Source organism: Pipra filicauda, unplaced genomic scaffold (assembly GCF_003945595.2).
Source record: "Pipra filicauda isolate LSUMZ 115617 unplaced genomic scaffold, ASM394559v2 scaffold88_size2543281_pilon, whole genome shotgun sequence".
Classification (NCBI taxonomy): domain Eukaryota; kingdom Metazoa; phylum Chordata; class Aves; order Passeriformes; family Pipridae; genus Pipra; species Pipra filicauda.
Genome location: NW_024105075.1, coordinates 1,714,412 through 1,737,843, shown reverse-complemented (window position 1 = coordinate 1,737,843; position 23,432 = coordinate 1,714,412). Strand labels below are relative to the sequence as shown.

Sequence of the window (23,432 nt, the reverse complement as noted above, 5' to 3'; positions counted from 1 at the left end):
CCAAACCATTCTGTGATTCTATGATATTCATGCATGAAGAGAGTATCTTTTCAGAAAAAGCACTGGTTGGCCTTGTTCTGGTTCACTATTTGTCCTGCATAAACACTGGAAAATCATATTCACACCATGGACTTCTTATGTCAATAGCTGACACATCTTCATTAACTTTGTTGTGTTGTGGAGGGAAAACCGGGTATTTCTTCTCACCTCCTCTGAAATGTGCCCTCTCACAGTAATAAAACCTACCATCACACTCCAGACCAAGAAGCTATGCAGAGGACTGCCAGTATTAGTCAGCACTAGTGATGAGAACAACAACTAGGCAGCTTGTCAGGAGTGCGGTGTGACTCAGACTGACTTCCACAAGTCTTTCCGCACCATTAAATTTCTGAATTGTCCCAGCACATGTAGAGTAACAGATGATTAAACACAACCTTATTTTAGGAATCAAGTTAATGAAGCAAGCACAGTACGATGTGAAGGCTTGTTGCACAAAGGTTTCTAGAGTCACGGTGACATTCTTCCCACTATCCTGAATTAGCAGATGTATTTATTATCTGGCAGCTGTGAGTTGGGAGAAAACTCCCACACTGAAGTCATCTTTAATACAGAGCTAGATTAACATAAAACATGAAAAATAATTATTATAAGCTCAATGCAGGCAACCAGCTGTGAAGTCTGTAGGAACAAATGTAATTTTTATAACTGGTTACTAATTGCCTGTAATACCTTCACACATCCCTCTCCCTATCAATTGTCCAGCAGGCTCTCAGCTAGTCTCAGCCTCCAAGTAAGGGCTGCACTTTGGAGTACCACATTTTAGGAAGAGAAGAGGTATTCGAATTCATGTTGTATTTCACTGATCAATAGGTATTCCAGCCTGAAATGACGCAAAAGCCCAATCTAAGCTCTGCCTTTCACTCACTGTAACTGAAATTGCAAATCCTACACATTCATAGGACAATCACAGCATCAAGTCTAATTTGTACCTTTAGCAAAGGAAAACTTTTACCCTCTTCAATGTTCAAAAGCAGATTTCCTTTCTCACCCGTTTAGATGAAAGGAAATTGAGTTTTGCCTATTCAAAACAAAAGGCTAAAGACTGACATTTGAAAAAAGTGGAACTATGCACAGTGGGATCTCCAACTGCTGCCATCTACTAGAGCTTTTCCATTCATCCAGGTTTTTCTACAGCATTGCACCAGAGACAGCATTTATAAGGGGAAAGAAAAAAAACCTCAAACAAAATGCAGGATCATGACCCTGGACCAACACAGCAGAACTTGCCTTGCACAGGAATCTGCTCTGTAGATGCCCATGGGAGACCACACTAGAAAGAAGAGCTAGAAGAGCTGGTGGATGTTCAAGAACCATCTCCTCCAGGTTCAAGAATGGTCTATAGCTACATACACAAAACCAAACAGAGCTGGCAGGAGGCATGAATGCACAAACAAGAAGATCTTGACTAAACATGAAAAAACAGCATCGAAGAGGTAGAAGCAAGAGCAGGGAACCTAGGGAGATGCACCATCCACACATGCACAGATGGGGTTAGGAAAGTCCCAGAGTGGAATCTGGCAAGGAGGTGAAGGGTAACAAAAAAAGCTTTAGCAGAGACACCATCAGCAACAGGAAGACTAGGGAAAAATAAGGTTCCGCAGCTGAGTGGGGCAGAGGACCTGCTGAGAGGAGATATGGAAAAGAACACCTTTGCTTCTGTTGTTACCACCAAGAGCAGCCCCCAGGAACCCTGGATCTCAGAAAACTGCCTCAAGTGCCAGGATCAAAGGGCTGTCACCAGTACACAAAGCCCAGTTGGACACCTGGCCTTACTGGTGAACTCCAGGGGTCAATACCCAGGGCAGGACGATTTAACATCTTTGTTAATGAAGATGAATGATGGGACAGAGCTCACCCTAAGTGTGTTTGACCAGGAGGAGAGGCTGATAGCCCAGACGGATGTGTTGCCATTCACAGGGACACCAATGGGCAGGAGGTGTGAGCAAACATGTGGATCACAGGAAGTTTAACAGAGACTGCCAAGTCCTGCTCCTGGGAAAAAAAACCCAGCACACACAGGGGCCAGACAGAAGCAACCCTGGGGGTCTCCATGAAAAAGGGGAACATGAGCCAGCCACACCCATCCCTGCAGCAAAGACAGCCAACAGCCTCCAGATCACCATCAGGTCACAAACACAGTGATGACTGCAGCATAAAAAAATCTAGTTAAAAAGACACATTGCAGATAATGGCTGTGTATCAAACCACTGTTATATTAAGACCACCAAAACTATCAAGTTGCCCAAGTAGTGCTACATTATTGACAGGATCGTCATCTGCTTCTGGAGATTGACTACTCATTTGCTTGAATTCACCCTTCACCTGTCAGTGTTTCTCAGCCATAGTGTCGTACCTGAGAAGGCTGCATTTGCAGAGCCTACATTCTGTAAAATGGGTATTAAGCATATTTTAAGTAATGCAGTCAACCTTACTGTGACTTCTAGATGTGTGTAATGAAAAGTGTACAAATACATTGCTATGTAACATATATTCATCCAAGCCTGTAAAGACACAAAATTTTCTGCTGTACAAAGTACATACATAAGTATACAGCTTCAAAAAAACCAATTTATTTTACTGCCAAAATTATTAAACACTAAAAGACAACCTCATATTTTATACATTAGGAATGTAAGTTTTCAGTGTAAGAGAACACTGCAAAAAAGGTGAAATGGTGTGTTACTAAAACAAAGAACAGTGTCACATAATGAGCTGAAGAATGAGACAAAGTGTGGCAGTAATTTAAATTCAGGTTCTCGTGTGAAGACAGACATCTATAGACTGAGGCAGATATTCCACAGACTTCAGTGAATATTAGGAAATGTACACATCTAGTCTTGGAAGTAGAATTATACAAATACAAAAGGCAATATATTACACACCTATATACAGCACTGTAAGCCACAAACACTGACAAAAGGTATTAGACAATTAAGTTAGAAATTTCTAGAATCCTCATAGGAAACCTCCTTACAGAGAAATGTGTCTAAAATAGCTATATATTTCGGTACCTTTCAAATTTGTTAGGTAATGAAGGCAATTCAAGACATTTCAATCAATTCAGAAAAGTCACTGCAGCTCTACAAGAAGTGGTTAGAGGCCATACACTTTGTGCACGAATGTTACAGATTCTCACAACAAAAATAATTCTCCTCAGTTTCAACAGAGTTTTGGAAGTGTTGCTGTTCAAAGCCTTGGAAACAGTGTTCTCCGATTTAAAACAGTAAGGTCAGTCATGAACGTCAGCATTGAAACAACTTCTCTTATTACCATCTGAGATGATTCACTCCTACATAACATTTTTCCTGCAGGATGTTGCAGCTGTGTATGCTCGGAAGGTATTCATCAGAACTACCCACTCCCAGGCAGACTATAATATGGGTAGTCTTAATAGGTTTTCCTTATGCTGTTAGAAGACATCTACTTTTTTAACATACATTTTCCATATAACAGTCTGAAGTGCTCAGATAATGCCCAAACCCCCAGAGTTTGACAATTTTAGAAATATCATGAAAAGAGAGATTTATTTAGAAATATCTGTTTCCTGCCCTACTTTCCCCCATCCCGCTCCCCAGTCCTGTCTTTTTTTATCTTTTCCATTTTTAAGAAAAGAAAGAAGCACAACTGAAAGTTTTGGTACTCATATCAGGAAATAAATTCTTCTGACTCAATCAGTATCAAGGTGTGATGTCAGCTCACAAAAACATGCTCACTGTGTAAACTGCTCTAGAAACCAATACATACATATTTACATAAGCCACGTATGTATGGAAAGAGCAGCCCATAGTACCAAGAACCTTTCCTTTTACCATTTCCTAAAAAAAGTATGAAGTTTTATGTTATTTCAGTTGTACCAATTTGAGCCTATATCTTGGGTTCAAGCCAGATCAGCTGGATAAAATAAAAGAATAAACTACCTTTATTTTAACACCATTTGACTTGTAGCCAACAGTATTGTAAACATCATGTTACACACCTACATCGTATGGCATTTTAGATCCTTCAAAATCCTAATTATTTAGAGCTAAAGAGACTAAATCTTCCCAGTATAACAAATATCTTTTATACCAACACCCAGCTTGAAAGATTGTTACCTCCACGGTAGACAATCATGAATTAAATGAAACAAACCAAACCCAGTAAAATTAGTTAAAAATTCAAGTCCCTTAACACTAACTCACAACTAATACCATCACAATAAATATTTGTCTATTGCAATTTTACTTATCTATTCTAGTTTATGTCTCAATTTAAATTAGTGCAAAATTTTCCCAAAGTATTGTCAGGTCCTACACTGCAAAAGTAGATCAGGAGGCTGCTGTGAGATCTGCAGGTTATTTCTTTGTAACATTTATAACAAATTTCAGGGGAAGGAAGAGCTCTACATCCAGTGTGTGTAGTACTAGCCAATGCCTACTATCAGCTGCCCAACACCCTTCTGTTGCTCGTGGTTATGCCTGCTTCAGTAGCCACATGTACTAGCCAATCTGAAACAAACATGCTAATGTATAGTGAAGAAAAAAATTTAAAAAAGAGGCAAAATTTTCTGCTGTACAAAGCATTTACAAAAGTATACAACCTCAAAGAACCAGTTTCTTTCACTGGCCAAAGTATTAAAAAATTAACAGGGCAAATTTATAGTTTATACATTAGGAATTAAGTTTTCATGTACAATTAAGAAAACATTTTACTGTAAAAAGGTGAAATACTATGCTACTAGAATAGAACAGTGTCACACAACAAACTGAAGAATGAAAAAGTGTGGCATATTCCTTTAAGCTCAGGCTCTCAGGTGAACACAAACACCTACAGACTGATGGAGTTATTCTGCATACTTTGGTGAATCTTAAGGAAGGGACACATCTAGTTTGCAGTCTTAGTATCACAATTATATAACTTGTCTCTATCAACTATGTCTCATCACTTTTCACTAATTAGCCAGCTTATTAATTGCTATAAACCTGAATAACATTAGCTGCTTAAAAGTTATTTGTGCTTCAGTTTAAGTCATAAAGGAATATCTAAATTTATTTCTAGGCAAATGGGAAAGTCTACCAGAATTTTAGTGATTGTTTTCTTACAAGGTTCTTGACAATAATAGATTAACAGCTGCAGAAATCTGGACAGTTGGGCGTGACTATGCCTTAGATCTTCATCCTATTTCTCCACTCATAATAATACACTGTCCGTTTATCAGCCAATCATTGCTCCTGGAGTGGTTTTGTCAGCTACTGCTTCTTCAAATTTCTGCATAAGAAGTTTTAATGTTCTTTTTTAATTAAAATCCTGACATTATAGAAGTTAGTATCAAACAAACTCATTGAAGGTTAAGGGTTAGGTAACCTTAAACAGGCTGCTGGTTTAGAATTTCAAACTAGAAAAATAATAGATACAAAAGACTAGGAATTACAGTGTTAGTTATATTTACATTATAATTTCCCTTTGTGCTTGCAAGTTACTGAAAGTACATATCCTTTGGTAGTATTCTCTTAGGCTCAAGTACAAAGTTCATGTTAAACACATTCACACTCCTGATTTGCTTGAGTCAGTGCGAAGGGCTCATATTTCCTACATAACATTGATACACAAGCACATCTCTTCCCCACAAATAATAAAAATACTGATGACAGACTTTTCAATGAGTGGCTTTGCAACTGATATTTAAGAATCCTAAAGAAAGACAGAGTCTATCACATAATTTTTAAGATTAAAGATTGACTACTATAGCAAGTGATAATAACTCCCATCCAGAAGCACTGTTGCTGTATGACATTTGGCCCAGTTTTGAAGACATATAGGAAAATCAAAATGCATCTATAAATTGGACTCATATAGGCATAAAGAAGTATGAACACTGCAACGTGTACTAACCACCATTACAAAACCAACCACGACATCAAACGCTGTAGTGATGCTTCTAGTTTTAACCTTACATGTAAGCACAGCTTTCTCACGGCTAATGTAAGAGACTGTTTGTTCTTATGGTGCTGTTCCAAAACTTCATGACAATACTGCAAGACTCCTCCCCCCCAAAAAAAAAGAAGTACTTGCAGTTTTGCCTATGCTAAGGGTAGTGAAAAAGCAAAATCTGGGAGAGAGGCTCTATTTGTTCCCACACTACACATCCGTAAGAAGCCACATACCCTCATCAGTGGCCAAACAACCAATTAATGCTTGTTCAATTGGGGAAGGTGTAAACTTCTCATGAAGCTGTAAAAAGAGTACACTTTCCAAGCTATCAGAAGTTGACTCAAAAATAATTGCAACTGTTGTCTATTCACTATTACTGTCAAATGTGAGCCAAACAAGAATTTACAAGCTTGGGGTTTAAGGAAGTAACGTATAGCATATTAAGGAGTTTAATATACCAATATCAGGACAAATCCTCAATAATTTACTTTTCATAATGCCCAATATCAATCTGTTGACAAAGTTATGCTAATACTTGGAGGTCTCTGCTGATTAGGTGGTTTGCTTAAAATCGGAAGATCTGTTCTTTCTGTTCCATATATCAGTTTTTCCTCTTGAAGACTGCAAGCTGAAAACCTGTTTGCCTCTGTACCAGAGACACCACCGTGATTATTTGGAACTGTGACACCACTGACCTGTTCAAAGGATTTACTAAACACAGTAGTGGTCGTTCTGGCCAGACTGTGACTGCCAGGCTTAGGCAGGGACTGGCTAGTTGTCAGTGTCAGTCTCTTCAGAGAGACAAGTTCTAGATTCTCACTCATGGCTCTCTGAGTTTGTTTTCGTGACAAGTGTTCTCTACAGGTTTCTCCTTCTTTTTCTTTTCCTCCAGCTTTGATTCCTCCAGACCTTCGCTGGCTCTTCCCTAGAAGGTTCTTGCTGCTCGTGTTGCTGCTGTTAGACAGGGCGGACTGACTTGCACTAGAAGTAGCCCTAGAGTAAAACCCTTCATCAGTTTCAGATACCTCTATTAGTTCTTCTTGAATTCCTAAATCAGAATTACCTGCATGGTAGAAACAGAAATAAAGAATTAGCAATTCACTTTCTCACATTTATTGATTTTACGTATTGCTCAATTTTGATATTTACAAGCGTGAAGCCATAAAGCAATAGAGCAGAGAACAGAAGACAAAACACTTACCTATTCCATGACATTTTGGAATTAAGGTTCATTAGGATTAGAGTTACAGCAAATAATGCCACAAAAGCATGCCCCCAACCTCGTTTTCTTGTGATTTTAGGAAAAAAAAAAAAAAAGAAATGCGGACTTGTTAATTCATGCAGGAAGTTAGAAACTTAGAGACTAGAAGGTACCACACGGAACGAAAAAATGTGTAAATCTTATTTTCAGCAAGTGATCCATTACATGATTTGGCAAAGCTTGTTAATTACAGAGGTATGTGATCAATGCCCCAGGACACCCATTATGGTACCTGCAAGTTTAGCAACCCAAGAATGCTTTAGGACTGAAAGGTCACTTTCTGCATCACAGGTCTGGTAGTATGAGTTTGAAACTCAAGCACAGTGTTGAGATCTCCAGTACACCATGAAAGGTTGAATTTGGGAAGTCTAAGGTACACGGCAAATACTTCTGACATCCATTTCTATGGATTTTTTGTACCATTGATCACTGGATTTTGTAAACTCTGTATATATGTTTAATAAATTCAAAGGTAGGTTGAGTCTCAGTGTATTTTCTCCAGATTAAGTAAATCTACTTGTAAGTATATCATCACTGTCTGTGGCACAGACGAAGCTGTGTGCAACACATGCAATTGTGTTATTACACATGCAAATACATTAACTGCATACTTTAATTCTTGAAACATGCAGCAGTGACCCTTTCAATCAACAGCGGTACCTTAGAGTGCAGCTACAAGTGCTCTGCTAAAACTGCACTCTGCCAGATGAGTTTATTCCATCCTCCATCATTTTTCTTACAGATTTTTGCCTCCTGATTTCTGGCATGCCTTTGCTGTCAGTTCTAGGATCTGTAGCTGTTTCCTGTACTCCCTGTAAATGCTGAACATCATTCTCTGCTAGTGCTCTGCTCTTTTCCCCATTCCCGGTCCTCTCTCCAGCCACACTTGTGACACTAATCTCAGGTATGATAAAGTTGCCCAATTCAGTAGCATCATTACCATTCTCTGGTTGTTCTAGAATTAAAGATGGATAAGAAAAAAACACAAAAGATGTCTGAAACAAAACATGAAACAAAAGCCGATACAGATGACTTAAGCATTATAAATTAAAGCAGATGTACACATATTAACCTCTTGTTAATTAGCAATATTAGCAAGTATGGAATTTTGCTTTATTTCTAAAATTGCAGTCTTCAATCTTCCAGTTATTAGCCTGCACCACATACTGGAAAGGTCCATGCTTGATGTTGCAATACTGACATTTTTGAGGGTCATGAGGCAGATTATCAGAAACCAAGGAACAGCCCATACTTCACTCTCATGACTATATTCTCTGTATCACCATGCTAAAGTGAAGCTTATTTTTACAATGAAATGGCATATCAACTTCCTGTATTAATATGCAAGACCAGAAATACACATAAAATTTCATTGTGTGGCACAGTGGTCAGCCTGAAACCTAACAATGCAATGACTAAGCCAGCTCAAGCACACTTTGATTTCCATTTTCTTTTGTCATTTGAAAAAATTCTTTTCAATCAGAAAGATATTTCTGTATACCACGGAAAAACAAGTGAAGAAGAGTGAGAACTACACTATATGCTATATGATTATATATTCTGTATGTGTTATATGTGTATAATATATGCAAACACTATGGCCACAAACTTGACAAGACTAAAAATGCACTAAAAGCACAGCTCCAAATAAAGCTCAACTGAGTCCCTGTGTTTTATTCATAACACAGCTCTTTCAGACCCAAGGATTAAGTAAGGACCACCCAGAGTATCCCAGCAGTTTGCTACTGCGCATGACAGAAGCTGGCAGTACAGACATTTAACTGACAGTATGAAGTCCAAAACCAGAGGAATTTACAATGAGATGATTTTTCACAGCGGCAGCTCTACTGCTCTTTTAACTGGAGGGGATCCTCTCTTCCTCCTGTCCCCTGAGGACTCTTGTGCAAGTACAGTGTACTTCTAGGTCAGGTGGGTTCCAGCACTAGGCTTTTTGCTGGCATTTGTGCTGTCTGCACTGATCAGAACAGAGCCAGAAGGTTATTCTGTTAGGGATGGACATTAGTGTTCCGTGGTGTAAGAGCTATTCCTGATTTTACCTGAAAAGTCTAAGTATCATGAGTCTTTCTAACTAGTAAATGACTAATGAAAATATCTATTTAACAAGTTGCACTATCCAAAGGAAATGGTATTAATAACTGCTGCTACTAGCCACTGAACTCCTGACATTTGGCAGGAGACTCAAGTTAGAACTCTTTATTCCTTCTAACAGCACTTTCTGTAAAAGTCTTCTGCTGTCAATAACAAAGTAACAACTGAGCAACATGAACTGCAATAGTAATAATAATACCACTATCAAATACAGCCTTTTTTCCAAAAACACAGGAGCAGAAAAGTTATTGAAGAGAGAAGATCAATGTTCTTATTGGCCTCCTTGCTCTAACTTCACTAGGGTGAGGAACCCGTGCCTCTCCTATGGCATCTTCAAACTCCTTCCTGCTGTCCCAGGGAGAGGAGAGGACAGGACAGAGCTACACTGTCAGTTCCTTCCCCACCAAGGGCAGAAAAGCACTAATTATCCAATTCCAAAGAGAGATGACTCAGTGTAGACAGCAGAAATCAGAAAAAGAGGTAGATTTTTTTTGTTAAAGATGCTGTATAAAAGCAATACCCAGTTATTGCTATTTGGTGGTGTGCATTTCCAAATGTAACATCCTGCTGTGATATCAGCACTTTACCCATCACTGCTGCATTCCCACAGCTGTGGGAATAACAAAATAGCCATTACCATAATGAACTGAGGAAAAGAAACCCAAAAATTTTAAGAATTTTACTCATTATAATTATGTCTAGCCTTTTAGGCAAGTGCTAGTAACTACTAATGAAAGGAAATACACCTTTCTCTGAGTTTAACTCAGCTATAGGAGGAAGATAATGAAAAAAAGGGATATTGGGTATCTCAGTTCCCATTAACACTGTCTACCATAGCATCCTGGGGCAGGATAAGACTACATAATGCATGTCCTTTATAGTAGCATACCCTCCTTCTTTTAAAACTTTTAAGAACACCTAAACCACACCTTCAGCTTCATAGTGCTTGGTTTTGAAGATAATACTGCTTCAACTCTGGGCAACTAGCCTTTGAGAGAGAGAGAGAGATTAATACCCAGTCCATAAGGCAATGTAACAAAAGAGAAAACAAAGGACACTGCTAAATAGTGTAGAGACAAAACTGAAAAATTATGCCAGTTTGAATATTAATATGAATATGCCCATAGCAGGTGAAGAAAAATGCATTTGGAGTCACATTTCTGAAAGCTTTGAGTAGTACGACCAATCTTGATACGTGCATTTCCGGATTACTAACTGCTAAGACTTAATTCAAAAGGTATTTCAGTCACAGTCTACCTTATTATTATGGTTGCCGAAATCATTTACACATTTACAGATTGCACACGCAAACTGCCCACTTGGATTGCAATTCAATTTTAACCACCACAAGCTCAAGCTGCACAACAGAGTTAGCATTTTGAATTATTCACAAAAGCATCAAGCTCATATCCCAAAATTAACATTCGTTCCAGATTCTTATAAGTTACAACAATGTTGGGAATTAACACTGTTAAAAAAAAAAGACTAAGAAAATTCTCTCCACAGAGAGATTTCAAAGACTAATGTTTCTAAACATTGTGTACTACACGAAAGCCAATTTCTGCAGTGAGGAAAAAAGTAACTTCTTTGCTAGTTGATGTCTTTGTTCTTGTGTTATGTATCTTACCAACATCTGCTTAGCTCTTCTTAAGTCTGTTAAATCACAGTATTTCTCTTACACACACTACCTCTACACCAGAGGTTTTTCCCAAGCAACTCCTTTATATGGCAGTTTGGAAGATTTTACTTTAATAATGAAAGCACTGATAGGGCTTGCTGCTTTTTTTCCCTAGCTTCCATAAATAAACATTCATTTAAGTATTGATGCTCCTCACACACTGTATGGTTTTTCTGGTTTCCTCTGTTTGTGAATGGAAATGGAGATGCCACTTAAGGCTTGAATTTAAACAAACTACAAAGAACTAATGCTAGGTCAAAGAGCTAATGTTGCTCTTTTTGAAGTTTTATAATTTATAGGCAATCCAAACCAATATCGATAAATAATTTGTTGCTAAACGGTGGCTAGTATCAACTCACTCTAAACACTACCCATTTGTGATTAGATTGATCCGTTTTGCAAATCACCTTCACCTTTAGTACCTCTAAAGTATGTATCTCAGATATCTACATTCACAATACCGATTTAATTCTTAAAGTCCTTCTAAGTAACTGCTCTTAACAACCAACTTACAAGGTTAAGTATCACAAGAAGATTCAATGTTAAGTCTACCTTTATTCAAAACTGACTTCGATTTAGAGTTCTAGCAAAGGCCAGCAAGACCTAATGTCTGAAAACTTTTGTAAGAAACTGAGTTTTTTTAAAAGACAAGAAAAAAATAAAGTTCATGCTTCTCAGCTGGCAATGTGATTCACTTTAATTCTTCTATTTTATTTATTTTACACAAATAGCTAGTGATTGAAAATTGCTGCCCTTGCTTGCCCAAGAGATACGTTGCTTCATCAGATCTCCTGGTTCACGTAACGTAAAAAGTCAAAATATGTCTCAGCTGTCTCATCTGGCTTCCTAATCCATTTATACTCATTTTTATTATACAGAAAATAAAAAAAAAAACCAAACACATTTTTTCCCTTACACCATGAGAGAGAGGAGGTACAAGGCTTGTCATCTAATCTCTACCAACTCCAATATTTATTTTAATTCAAACCATCATCTGTAAGCACAAGTCTTGTTATTCTTTCTGCATGCTGACCCTGAAGATGTATTTCATATCTTTCTTTCATCAAGAATTGTAGGGCACTGAATTAGGTTATTAGGAATGTTGAAAACAGGAGACCATCCATTCTGACTTAAAAAAGGCTCTTCAAGTCACAAACACAGCATTCCACCCCATTTCTGAGTTCTACTATTATTCTCATTTCCCTTTTGACCTTACTGTTATCTGCTGCAGGGTACACTTGTCTCACACATTTTTTCTTGAACTTCACCAAGCATGACTCCCTGCCAGGAGGCAATAACTGTAAAAACTTCTAGATTCTGTATTTCCTGAAAATTTTGCATTCTTATAAGGATGGCTGTTATACTGACTCTGTAACATTTTCGTCTCCTGTTTTTTCTCCTGTAAACACAAATACAAAGGAAATGTTCATTTTAATACACTTGGAATTTCTCTGGATGAACTAGCACTCAGTATCCCTGAGCTGCCTTACTCTCTCCACCACCTCATTTGGACAAGCATAGAACTACTCAAAAATAATAGCTAACAAAATTGCCAAGCTTCAGAGGGCATTTATCTATTTAAAAGCTGAGCCATCATACAGTTTTCTTGCATCTGGTCCATAATCCATCCTTAATAACTGTAAGGCTGAAGAAAGAAAAATAAAATGGTCCTTAGCAGCCGTGAGATTTCAATAATGACTTGCTCCTGGATCTCACTAGAGTTAAAAGACACAAATGTTTTGCTCCTCAGCTTTGTCTGACAGTTTTAAGCAGTTTTTAATCAATCGAAAAGAAATTTGTTTATTTTACTTTCCTCTGCTCTTCATCTCCTCTGGCAGCTTACTGTTGGCAATACTACCACCAAAGCGTACCATTACTGCTCAGGAAGTTCTATCATTATTTTGAAGTCATCTTCTCCCAGCATACTTATAAATAATTTTCTCAACACTTACCTGAACCTCTTGGTCATTAAAGACAAGTACCTTGGCAAAATTTTTCTGACTGAACTGTCCATATACTACAAAAGCTCATATTGTACAGAAATTTTATTGGTACTACAAAATCTTCATTGAACCTATTAGGAAAGCACTCTTATCTACACTCACACTCTCAGCCTATCACCAGAAATACAACACCAACAGAATAAGCCATTGCCAATTCTCATCGCTGGTCCAACAGCTCTTCCCTCATCTGAAGATGGCAAAAGTGGTGAAATACAACATTTAGACTCATGAAATCCCTTTTTGATATTTCTGTTTTTGTAGTACATTCAGCACTATTTTTTGTACTTCTCAGCCCAGACCTATGTTCTCCTTTGTGGAATCCTTCATATTAGTTTGCCCGAATGTGCGGGTTTTGGCTGGGACAGAGTTAATTTTCTTCACAGTAGCTGGTGTGGGGCTGTCGTTTGGATTTTTGCTGGAAGCAGTGCTGGTAAATTGGGAATGTTTTCATTATTGCTGAGCAGTGCTTGCACAGAGCCAAGGTCTTTTCTGCTTCTCACACCATCCCACCAGTGAGCAGGCTGGAGATGCACAAAAACTGCTGCTCCCAACTGGCCCAAGAGATATTCCATACCATATGGCATCATGCTCTGTATATAAAGCTGGGTGAAGAAGGAGGAAGAGGAGGGATATTCGATGTGATGGCATTTGTCTTCCCAAGTAATGGCTATGTGTGAGAGAGCTCTGCTTTCCTGGGGATGGCTGAACACCTGCCTGCCCAGGGGAAGTGGTCAATGAATTCCCTGTTTTGCTTTGCTTGCATGCATGCCTTTTGCTTTACCTAATTAACTGTCTTTATCTCAGCAAGTTTTCTCATTTTTACTCCTCCAATTTTCTCCCCCATTCCACTGCAGGGAGTAAGTAGCTATGTGGGGCTTAGTTGTTGGCCGGGGATAAACCCCAACATCAAAACATAATGTTTTATCTCTCTAACATTAACTCCAACTTTTATTCAAGTAATTTAATACATGTGAGGTTCTGTGGTAAAGTTGTTAAATATTTACTTTGCTCCAGGTACTAGAAACTACTTTCCAGAAGAAAACAGGAACATCAGACTCTTAAAAGAAGCAATAACTGTTTACACTTCCCTTTCACAAAAAGGTTTTCTGTATGTTGTGTTGTTTTTTTTAAACACGGTTAAGGAAATAAAGACTATACTTCAACTGAGCTGCGTTGAGATTCCCATTCACCAGTCAAGAAAATAAAACCTTCCCAAATGCTGCCTGCCTACAAGTAATGAAGATACAAAATAAAAAAATTCTCATTATTATTTCAAAAATGTGTAAAAAGTTGAGATTTCATTGCAAAGTGTGTTTCTTACCATGCCTTTTCCATCTATGCCCTCGGATAGACATGCTAGTTACAGCATTTCTTGATATTCTGGATGAAGTAGGTGTAATTTCAACCTGAATGCACCTTGTACCTTCTTTATTAGATTTCATGGCACCCTGAGGCAGTGAAGCTTTTATTGCATTAGCAACCTAGAACAGAAGAGATGTAGTTAAGTTTTGAACACAAAGATCCAAATTTTAGAAGAATTCTGTCAGGGATTCTTACTACTTTAAGAAGAATACCGTGTGCAATTCCAATTTAAGGTCAAAATGCACACTAGTTTTCTTGTGCAGATTATAAAGAATGCTGGCTGCAATCAGCTCTCAGAACTAATACTTGCCACTTTTAAAACAGAAAGCTGCCTATTTAAAAGATGTGGCTATTACTTCAGAGTTCTTCTGTGCTATTATCTAAGTTCTGAAGACTTAGAAGTGTTCTACTGAAAATAGTTTGTTCATTAGGAAACACGACATAGTAACACTGAAAATACCTTACAGGCGGAGCTGCTCGCACAAGCACAGACACAGATTTATCAGTTCCTGTATGATGTTGCATCATGCATGTTCACAGGAAGAATTTCCTAGACTAAAAATTCTACTCAACAAAATGTTGAAATACAATACTTACCAGCAGAGGTTCTGGATACAGTTCAAGCTGTGCTCTATACAAAATGTCATCCATAGCTTTACGAGCCAGATCCCATTCTCCATTATAACTGCAAAGGTAAATATATATGTAATAAGATGAACCTTCTTGGTCACATAACCTTCACAGATCTAGTGTTCCTTGAGAGCTCAACTTAAAGGATTTGAACTACTTGCGTTCTTTAGCATGAACTATTTATAGAACTTTGAAGTAGCATCTATGGAGACAAAGCTTTATTTTCACTGGCCATGCCAAGCAGTTTAAAAATTTTATTATTAGCTATTGATCAGCTAGTCATGAAATATTCTGAAACTCAAACAGGATTTTCTAATATTCCTCCACTTTTTGAGTATCCCTGTATTACTAGTCTCTAATTATTTCAGTTAGCAAGAAAGCTTCACACATTGACATGACTATCAAAGGGTAGATGACATCAGCATTTCAGAGGAAAAAAAAACTCTTTTCCTCAACTCAACTGATGCCAGAACTAAACATGCAGAACTGTGGACAGTCAACAACGGTTGGAAAAGGTTTTTTAAAATATTTTATTCACACCAGCAGTTACAACTATCAAGTGCTGTTCTAGTCATCCTTCCCCAGTATGACACAGGTAACTTCCGCCAGCTAGCTGGAGAACTGACTCTTCCCAAGGACCTTACTGCTAGACACAGCATCTGTCCACTAGAAAATGAAACACCTCCAATGTAGCATGCCTAAACAAGTATAGAAATTAGGCTGACATTTCTCTACTTTGTATGCATATTAAAAAAAACAACTTACAAGGCATAATAGATCCCTGTTAGCATTTGCACCATGAATTCAGATGAAACTGGAATTCTACTGTTGACTCCCTTGTACTTTCTCACTTGTTGGCGAGGATATCCACAGACACAAATTCTAAAAAAATCACGCATTTGTCATTAGCAAATAATGTAGAACCATCTTTGTAGTTTATATAGTTTCAATACTTCTCCAGTATTGATTAGTTTTTAAAAGCCCTGAGTTATTTTCTCTGAAAAGGTTAGAATGACATCAGCTTCACAGTAAGGTACGTTCTTATGAAAAGAAACTTAGTAACTGCCCAGATGCAAAAAATCTGGATTTACAATTAGAGATCAGCACAAAATATTTTGTGCTGTAATTTTCACATATACAGCTTAATTTTCACATTTACAGTTTGTAAATAAGAAGAAATAGATAATTTTGATTCTTTAGAAAAGTCATAAAAATTCAATTAGACTTACTAGAAGAAAGCACATTCACTGCAGATCTTCAAAAAAAGCCCCTAAATTTGACATCACTCAAACCAATTAAAGGAGTTATTTTATATAGCCAAATAGCAGAATATTGATTCTACCACATCCAAACAGGACATTGAAAGATATTCTGAGCTTCTGAAACATATTCCCTTGAATCACTAAAATGCTGTCAAGGTGAGATTTTCAGTAAGCAGAGAAACATGAATGACAATCCTAACCATCCACTGGTCAGATTATGTGACCAATACATCTGTTCTAGAACAAGCAGCAATCACAAGTATTGAGGCCATGTTGCTGAGAACACAGCTGTGTTGGGCAGGGCACGTCTCAAGGATGAAGGACCACCGCTTCCCTAAGATCCTGCTTTATGGTGAACTTGCCTCCGGCTGCCGCATGAGAGGAGCCCCGAAGAAAAGATACAAGGACTCCCTGAAACAACATCTCAGCCTTGGTCATATTGATCACCATAACTGGTCTACTCTGGCCTCCAATCGGGAGGTCTGGAGACACACCATCTATAACGTTGCTGATGCCTTTGAGAACACACGCAGGATCACTCTTGAGGAGAAAAGACAACGCAGAAAGAATCGTGCCTTGCAGATTATACAACCTAAGGAGTCTTTCTGCTGTGCCTTTTGCAATCGGATATGCCTATCTCGTATTGGTCTCATTAGCCGCCAGCGTGCTTGTAACAAATGTGGATAGAGCCTTCCCAAATCTTCGTTCACGAAGCCCAGCCATGATGATGATCCAAACATTAGACATTTTGAAGTAGGAAGACTTGCTTGCATTTACTGGTAGCTTGCTTTTGGAGGCTTTCAAAAAATTATTTATTCCAAATACAATCAAAACCTAATCAAGCAGAATAAGCAACAGTTTCCTTTGCACAATCCTCAGCTGCTAAATATTTTCTACCTTACATTTTAGAGCAGTTTATCTATCAAAGATCTTGTAAAAACTCTTGTAAATATTGCCAAGTGCTCCAAAGTCTCTGGCCTCCTCTGAAGAGGAGAAAATCTTACAGACATCCATTGTCATGTTTTGGTTGTGTGAGGAACCAAGGAACTAGAACTAGAAAAAAGGTGCTGTAGTTGACTTTAGGTCTCTTTGGTTTCCCAGAGAAGGAGACCATTCTAATTTTTCCCTTAACCTTAAGTCCTTTCAAAAATCCAGACACAGACATGTTTACTATCAGTTCTTTCCCTTTGAAAAGATAAATTCATCAAAAAAGAGACACTGTAATTAAAGCTGAGGTGGGCTTTTTTTTTTTTCATTTTGCTTCAGGGTTTGGGTTTGTTTTTTTTTTTTTTTGCCCTGCTTTTTTTTTTTTATAAACCAACAGCTGATTTTGGAAATACACAATTTATCTGTAAAAATGGATTTATTTCTAGTTTCAATATTCACTATAATTCCAAGAAAGTTTCAACTTGAAGAGCATTCAAATATATTTAGTAAACTTGCAATGTGAAATTTACCACACTTTTAAAAGACGTTTCTGGTTTTCTTTAGTTAACACAACTACAAATGCTGTTATTAAGAACAAATAGTTCATTTTATTTGAACTCTCCACTAAGGGGAGTAGCTTAATCTGCATATAAACCAGGTTATTGTTTCCCCACTTTGAGATCCCAAAACAAAGTTATATAGGAGCTACTTTGAAAGCAAATAATGCATCTGTAAATACTTATGAAAAGAAGTCACGTTTAAAAGCAGCCTTTGGGAACACAAAGCTTGTTTTCATAAAAAAAGAAAGCCAAACTGATTGCATTGCAAGTTGAAAATGCCATTTTAAGTGTAAACAGCCTACAGAAATTACCTTGAACAAATTTGACACAATGACTGAAGAGACACTGCAGGCATGTAGCTTAAGGCAGCATTGTAACAGAGCAGAAGGAAAGTCAGCACTTCAAACCTGGGATTTATAAGAAACATCAGTATTACATTACCGATTTTATTTTTTGAGAGGAAACAAGTTTATATGAAAATTTCCAAGACCTATTTAAACCTATTTGGTATTTTGTTTCAATAAAATTGACAACTGAGTCAGCTTTTCCTCTTCATGTAGTAATATGCCCTGCTCGTCTTTCTGCATCTACATTTACATGCGTTTAAAAACAACAAAACAAACCACACCACAAAACACAGCTTAACACCTATCCACCTTCAGTCTACAATTATACTAAAAATTAGAAGAAGTTAAGATCCATTATTGATTCTCAAGCAAAATCCTATTATGCAATTTCACCTGTTCTGCGCTGTAAGCATCTCCCTTTGAGGATGAGGTCCACTGTACACAACCCTGGACAAACCATGCTGAGACAAAGCTCCTTCAGTGAGAGCTATGGAGCCAAAGCTGGAAGGCTAAAGAAAAAAAGGTCACTCAAAACATGTCCACCCCAAATCTTGTTATAATGCAAGTAAAAATAGACAACGATCATCATAGCCATATTTGTATATAAATTTTCAACAGGCTTAAGATTAATTGACTGCTTAGCTGTCTTAGATTTGAGAAGTCATTTTACACCAGATAAGGCATAAGGTTTCAGAATAGAGAAAAGATACAGTTGGTGCGAAGATACTATGCAGTTAAAACTATTCAGCCTTGAAGAAGCCTCAGAGACAGTTACCAGTACTCAGAAGTCTGAGAAACATGTTCCTATGTCACCACACAACATGCTAAAACTAATTTTCACTTTTATTCTTAGCAAAGGGCCTCAAAGCCTTCTACCTTCCCAATCAATAACAACTTCACTTTGTGTATGTTACTTACTTCATGATAGACTGAAGGTTTGGACAAAGACGGAATTGTGAAACTCAGCACTTTGTTATGTCCCTCTTTGTCAACTATCTCCTGAACAAGACAGAAAATACCAATGGTTACACCAGTACTGCAGAAACCAGACACCCAAAAATGTTAAATATTATTATAGGGAAAGATAGGGATACTATAAAAATTTGAGCTACAAGCTAGAAATTATCTATTTGCTTTCTATCACAGTGCATTTGGTTTGTTTCTGAAAACTATTCAAATGACTTAGCAAAGGGCCCATGCATTTTGCATACATAATCCACCTTAAAAACAGTAACAGGAAATCTCAGCATGTTTCAACCGCCTTATCTTTTTTTTAATTATACACTATTTGCTAATTGTAAAGGTTAATGCTCAGTAATTCTGTTCTGAAAACTATTTAACCATCAAGTAATGACTCTACGAGTAATTTGTTCTTGGAAATATTACAGCTCTGGAATGAATGATTGCAGCCTCATATGGTTTGACAACAGCAGACAGCATAGCATTTCAAAAAGCCAAGTCTGCTAACTCTCTCTGTAAGTATGGAATAAAAAGAAGCATGGATGCAAAGCCCTGGAGAAGCTACTGTCTTGAAAGATGCAACCCTCGCACTATGCTGGCAGACTTCTCACTCCTATAAGTTAACAGAAAGCAATGTGTAAGGCAAAACAAGAGGTGGTTATGTACCACAGCCGAGCACTGAAGTATTTCAAGTAAAAAACTTTGGAAGATCCAAAGCAGGCTTGATCAATAACCAACACCACACACAAGATTTTATTTCTTCTTCTCTAAATTTCAGCAGTAGATTCCACATATCCAGAAGTATTGAATTCGAGAGAAGCTTCAGTGTCTCCTATCACCTATATGCCTTGGAAGGCTGAAGGACCGACTTCACATAGTATAAATTAAAACTTATGTCTTAAAAGTAGAATATGAAGCATTAAATGAAGAATGAAAAGTATCAAAAAGGCATACCGAGCTGTTCCTTCTGAAAAGCTACACAGCTCCTCCACTCTCCACTTATACTTTAGTTTTCAATATTGCTTCTGTATCAATCTGGAAAACATTTTCCTCAATATACAGGAGAAGAGTAAAGAAGCTGGCCACATCCAAAATTTTAAAATCCAAAAATAACAATATTTGTATTCTTCATTCTAATCAGATTTGTAATTAAGTTTTAGGAGTACATTTCAAGATCTGAAGCATATTAAAAAACCCTGATACCCGGCCGCCAGGAAAGCAAAAAATTTCAACTATGTGCACTACTACTGTTATGTGTCTAAGCTGAAGGTAGAAAAAAACCAGTTCATGATCTCAAGGTTCAGCCACAGTAATTCCATACCCCTCAAAACGGAATGAATTTAAAATTATTCTGAGCAATACTTAATTTTTCATTTTCCTTCAGTAAGAAACTGCAGGATTCCTACTGAACATGTTAATTCTCTCAAGTTTCCAAAAGCCACTCTATATATAATTTACATAAGAATTATTATTTGTATTAGGTTACATATTTCCTCTTGTTTTTGCACACAAAGCAGCCGTGTAAAGAGAAAAAAAGTATCTAAGCAGGTCATGGACTACCTTTTCAATCTTGTATACTGAACAACAACACCATCTTGATTGTTTCAATTAAAAATTTTATATGAGTAACGTGGCATTATTTTGCCATAAGCATTCATTCTGTCTTAAAGCAGAAGGAGAGGAAAAAAGTTTCCCAAAGCCACCTGGATCTACAGCTTACTACAGAAGCTTGTGGTAAAATTCTTACAACTTCAAGCCGCTGGAGATGGAGAGCTAAGTTACTACTTGAGAAAGAAACTGTTCATAGCTAAGAGAAGATGTTACTGGACTAACTGGTTTTAAGGTTAACGGCAAATGTAATCTCTTCTGGGAGAAAAACAAGTGATTATAGCCATATCCATCAACCATTTTAGATGACTTCATAATGGAAACATAGGAGGGAATGGACTTAAGGCATAAGACACATCAAATGCTTTCCAGGCGTGTTCTTGTCAGATACAACTAAGCACGCAGAAAGCAGACGAAGCCTGTACTCTACACCTAAAGATGTGTAGAATATAAGGGCTCAGGTCTTTTTAAATGGATTCCTGGGTGAAAAAAGGTTTTTCACTTGCTTGGTAAAGACACTTGTGCTTATTTCTAGAAGGATGATAGCAGCCACCTTCTCCAGATTTTCAGAATGGGAAGAAGCGACCAAGTTCATCACTCTTTTCACTTCCCAAAAAGCCTTCCTAGAACATCCAGAACATACAAACTACACTGACAAGAATGCCAGTGGATATAATTACACTGAGTTTTTTATAATAACCATAAAAATACTAAAATGTGGGGCTCTTCGAGGTTCCTTATTAATTCTGTTCTTCATAGCATTAATTTAGCAACAAATAGCATATTTTCATATAAAATATTTTCAAAATGTCAAAGTTATTTCAAAATGGAGACCTTTAATTTCTAAAAGCAAGGTAATCTGTTCAGCAGTCAAATACTAAGACTTTGTTGAAAGTTAGGGTTTTTTGTGGTTTTAGTCAAGATAGTCAAAATACTGCGGAAAATATGGGCAACCACTTCAAAAGTAGTGACTCAAAAAGCTCTCAAGCAGAATGTGAGTTTACTAACCACACAAAGAAATTCGTAACAAAAAACTTAAGAACCACAGAAAGAACAGAAAAAACATTGACCAAAGAATATAAAAGCTCATGTTGCAGATTTCTGACGCGGACACCCATTTGAAGTGTCAAAACGCAATACTCAATCACTTCATTTCAATTCTGAAACAAAACTGTTAAGTATTCCCTAGTAAAACATTCCACGGTATCCCCGGAAGCACACTAATATTCTAGGCCTGAATTACATACAAATACTGACCAAGTTATAAACTCCCCGGAGAAGAGCCTCTATGCACCCACTGCTCTGCAAATCTCTGCTGGCTGAGACAGCAAGATAGCACCACATCAATTCTGGCAGAAAATGCAGCGTAAACCGTAGCAACTGTTCCTCACCACTGCGATAGAACTCAAACAGCTGATGGCAAACCGGCTCCAGAAGCTGAAACAGAAGTTCCAAGTGGGAATGAATAAAACATTACAAGAATCAGCAATTTTGTCTGGATTAGTCCTTTAGATAAATGTAAACTGTTAGATATTCCATTTTACTTATTAGGCAATGACTGATACAATAACTGACTGCTTGCAATAACTGTCCGACTCACATTACACAATTTCCATCCTTATAGCATACTTTTGGATGATAACCGTAGAGCCACCCATCCCACATGCAGAAAGAATTCCCATGGCCGCTTTTGTTCATTTTTTGCTCACTTCCTCTGGCCTCAAAGGCATAACTAGAGGATACTTGTTATCACATACCTCATACCATGCTCTCAATATCTTTAATCTACAGGAAACGTACCTGAACTAAAGGTCTTGCTATTCCAGAACTCCACGAGCATACACACCAATTGCTGGAAGCTTTTTCCCACCTAGTGAGAAAAGCTGCGTAACACTTAAATTCCAAACATTACAATAACTAAGTAATTTCCCCACTCTCATTAAAATCTTCTAGAAACTTCCATGTATTTATACGTTTGAGACAGAAGTGGGAAGCCTCAAGAGAATTTTTAGAATCAAATTTGTTACGCTGGATGTAATATACTGAACTGCAAGTAATACATTGAGCTAGCTCAAGTTAAAAAAAGACTTAAAAACAATTAAGCAATCAGCTTGCATTGTATGTCTTGATTTAATATGCATTCTTGTGCTACCACCTACCTCTGCTATAGGATGCAGCATTGTGTTAACCATCATGCGTCAATGTATGGAAATCAAGAAATTTCCTAATCCAAGTAGAAAATACTGTTGAAAACAGTAAGCACTTTCAAAGCCAGATGAACTACTAAATTCAGTTCTTCTGCTGTTTGTCTAGGTCACACCTTCAGTTTTATTGGAACAAGTTTTCAGAAAAGTAAGAAACCCAATTCTATATTCTGCCCTATATTGCAGCAAAGGAGGCAAAACCACCAGATCATGCTAGAAAAAAATCTGCTTGCTTTCCTAAGCTTTTCCTCCTGAACAAAAAGTTGAGTCAACATTTCTTACCTCATAAAATTACTTCTGAAACTGAAAGATCTTAGCAGGTTTTGGTTCTTTTTTAAGAAGTAATTTGGGACAATCTCATCCATTCAAAAAAAGGAGGAACTTTTAGCTTCTGACAGATATAGTTTCACTTTGGAAAAATCATATGTGAAAAATCTGTAAGTAATCTAAAATCTACAGGAAAAAAGCCATGCCAAGCTGAACTAGTCATCAGTTTTAAGAGTATAGCAAAGATCTTTCTAGAAAACTTTACCAGCAGAACTACTGTCCAT

General features: G+C 37.4%; 1 protein-coding gene across 10 annotated transcripts in view; it reads right to left on the bottom strand.

Moving 5' to 3' along the window:
* Positions 1–2,608: 2,608 nt before the first annotated feature.
* Positions 2,609–23,432, bottom strand: part of FAM126A (family with sequence similarity 126 member A) — a 64,365-nt gene continuing 43,541 nt past the window's right edge. For 5 of the 10 annotated variants that reach the window (XM_039390931.1, XM_039390933.1, XM_039390934.1 and 2 more), the window contains 9 exons: positions 21,935–22,114; positions 19,028–19,108; positions 18,503–18,618; positions 18,074–18,169; positions 15,779–15,895; positions 14,981–15,068; positions 14,343–14,502; positions 8,172–8,186; positions 2,609–7,033 (listed from right to left, as the gene is read on the bottom strand). In XM_039390931.1, the coding sequence (XP_039246865.1) occupies positions 6,477–7,033; positions 8,172–8,186; positions 14,343–14,502; positions 14,981–15,068; positions 15,779–15,895; positions 18,074–18,169; positions 18,503–18,618; positions 19,028–19,108; positions 21,935–22,114 (1,410 nt within the window). In that variant the 3' untranslated portion in view covers positions 2,609–6,476. The other 5 variants (XM_039390938.1, XM_039390939.1, XM_039390936.1 and 2 more) reach the window with 5 other exon arrangements.